At 42.1% G+C, this 2,798-nt stretch overlaps 1 protein-coding gene across 1 annotated transcript; it reads right to left on the bottom strand.

Annotated features, from left to right (window-relative positions):
• Nucleotides 1-443: 443 nt before the first annotated feature.
• On the bottom strand, nt 444-2,798 carry LOC139165418 (protocadherin alpha-5-like). Its single transcript, XM_070748601.1, has one exon. It carries the CDS (start codon nt 2,796-2,798, stop codon nt 444-446), a length of 2,355 nt encoding a protein of 784 aa, XP_070604702.1.

Genomic DNA, 2,798 nt, shown 5'->3' on the forward strand with positions numbered 1-2,798 from the left:
ATTTTAAATGTATTCCTTCTACCCAGTTATTAACCCCTTTACAATATTATATTTTCTATTTTTAAATGTAACAAAAATATATCAACAAGATATAAACTTCCCCAAACAAACTTACAGGGAAAGTTCTTTGTCATCTAGCAGATTAATAAAGTTTTAAAGCTACCAATAAATACCTATAAAAAGAGGAATCACACAAATCAATAATAACAAAAGAACAAAACTATCAACAAACTTAAATCATTCATTAATATCCACCTATAATTTACTATCAAGTAAAGGACAAACTTTCTTTTCCCATTTCTACATTATTGCTCCTCAAATTGGTAAAATATTTTTTAATTTAAAAAGTATTCATGATTTATAATTCAAATTATTTTCTATCACTATCTAAGTCTAACAATTCAAAAACAATATTTTCCCAAGACTAATCCAAAATTATAAGCCTAGAAATAAGATGCTGAGTGGATGACAAGGACTCCAAGAGTTGGACTCACCTTTTTAGCAGAATCTGGAGGCACATCCACCCCATTGATAAGTTCCCCATTATCTGCAAAGACAGGAATATTGGGGCTGAAAATCATGAGATCGCTCTTGGCACCAGCCTCTGCGGTCACACCTGCAAGGATGTGGCTGTGGCGATTGGAATAGGACCAGCTGCCCACTTCACTGGCACAGACCAGGGTGGCCATGCCAGGACCATAAACCATGGGTTCCTTTGCCTTGCAGTGGCATCGCAGGGCCACATAGATGAGAGTGGCCAGCAAGAAGAGGCTGGAAACAGAGCAGATAGCAACAATAAGATAGATGTTGATGGAGTCCACCAGGGGCACAAAACTCTCCCCTGATCTTTGAAGGTGAATATCTTTTTTGACTGTCTGACCACTTGTCACAAGTGATACACTCAAGGTGGCTGTGGCTGACAGTTGAGGTTTTCCATGATCCTTCACAAGAACAAGGACACTCTGGATTATGCTGCCTTCTGATTCATCGAGAGAATATTTGGTACTCACCTCACCACTATACTGCCCTACAGTCCATGGACCATTGCTTTCTTCAAGGAGTTCATATCTTAACCATGCATTGTATCCAGAATCCGCATCCAAAGCATGGATCTTGCCTAAAATATGCCCAGGCATCACTGGGACCACTAAAAAAATCAGGTTCTCTTCTGATGATCCTGACACGGCAGGTATGTTGTCATTCTCATCCATCACAAAGACTTGAACAGTTGCATTGCCACATAAGGAGGGAAGTCCAGCATCCTTGGCTCTCACCTGGAACTCCAGCAGTTTCAACTCCTCATAGTCCAAGGACTGCAAAGCATAGAGTTTTCCACTCTCCGAATGTACAGAGATGTAGCTTGACAATGGCCAGAGCTTCTCATCTATCCAATAGGTGATCAGGGCATTTTCAGCTACGTCTGGGTCTGAGGCAGATACTGTGAAGATGTGAGCACCAGGGGGATTGTTCTCCTTCACAAAGACTGTATAGGTGGGCTGTGTGAAAGCAGGAGCATTATCATTTATGTCACTAATAGGCACTAAGAGGGTGATACTAGAAGACAGCGATGGAACACCCTGATCTTCCACTGTCACAACCATCCTGTACTCAGCCACATGCTCCCTATCCAAAGGTGCTCCAACAATCAGGGAGTAGTAATTCTTGAATGTAGACTCAAGTTTGAAGGGTACTCCAGTGGGCCAAAGGAAATAGTTTAATTGTCCATTGCTGCCAGAATCCTTGTCAGAAGCACTAATGATGGCTACCACAGTCCCTGGAGGGGAGTCCTCTGGCAATGGGATAGAGAGAGAATTTATAGATAATTCTGGAATATTGTCATTCATGTCTAAAACCTCAACGAGAACTTTACAATGCCCTGATAATTGAGATATGCCTTTATCTTCTGCTACAATTGGAAGTTCATAGAATTTACTTTCTTCATAATCTAATTTTCCAATCACTCTGATTTCCCCAATATCAGAATGTATATTAAATAGCTTCATGACATGTGGAGGTGCTTTATTACTAAAAAAATAAGAGATTTCCCTATTAATCCCTTCATCTAAGTCTGTAGCATTCACAGTAATGACTAATGATCCACTAGCTGTATTTTCTAGCAACTTTACCCTATAAACAGATTGGTTAAACACAGGAGGGTTGTCATTGACATCCAGCACATTGATGACTAGCTGAACAGATCCTGTGAGTTTTGGTTCACCCCCATCAGTGGCTGTCAGAACTAAATGATGCACAGGGCTCTCCTCTCTGTCAAGTGGAACCTTCAATAGAAGTACTACAGATTTACTCTCCTCTCCATCATTTTCTAAATCAAGAATAAAATTGTTGCTTGGGCTGAGCTTGTATGTTAGCTGAGCGTTAGTACCAATATCTGCATCAGAGGCTCCCTCTAAAGGGAAGCGGGTACCAGATGCTGTTGTCAATTCTGCTATGCTCAGGATCTGTTCCCTGGCTGAGAAGATGGGAGCATTGTCATTAATGTCTTTGATTTCAACCTCCACGTGAAAGAACCTCAGAGGTTTCTCCACAATCACCTCCAGATGAAGGACACAGTCTGCATTCTTGGCACACAGCTCCTCCCTGTCTATCCGGGAATTTACAAACAAGATCCCATTCTGCAGATTTACCTCAAAATAGTCCTTCTCTCCTTTGGACAGCATCCGGAACACCCGAGGCACCAGCTCACTCACCTCCAGCCCCAGATCCTGGGCGATGCGGCCCACAAAGGTGCCGTGCTGGGATTCCTCCAGCACAGAATAATGGAGCTGGCCGCTCCCCAT

This window comes from Erythrolamprus reginae, chromosome 3, assembly GCF_031021105.1.
Source record: "Erythrolamprus reginae isolate rEryReg1 chromosome 3, rEryReg1.hap1, whole genome shotgun sequence".
In the NCBI taxonomy this organism is placed as follows: Eukaryota; Metazoa; Chordata; class Lepidosauria; order Squamata; family Dipsadidae; genus Erythrolamprus; species Erythrolamprus reginae.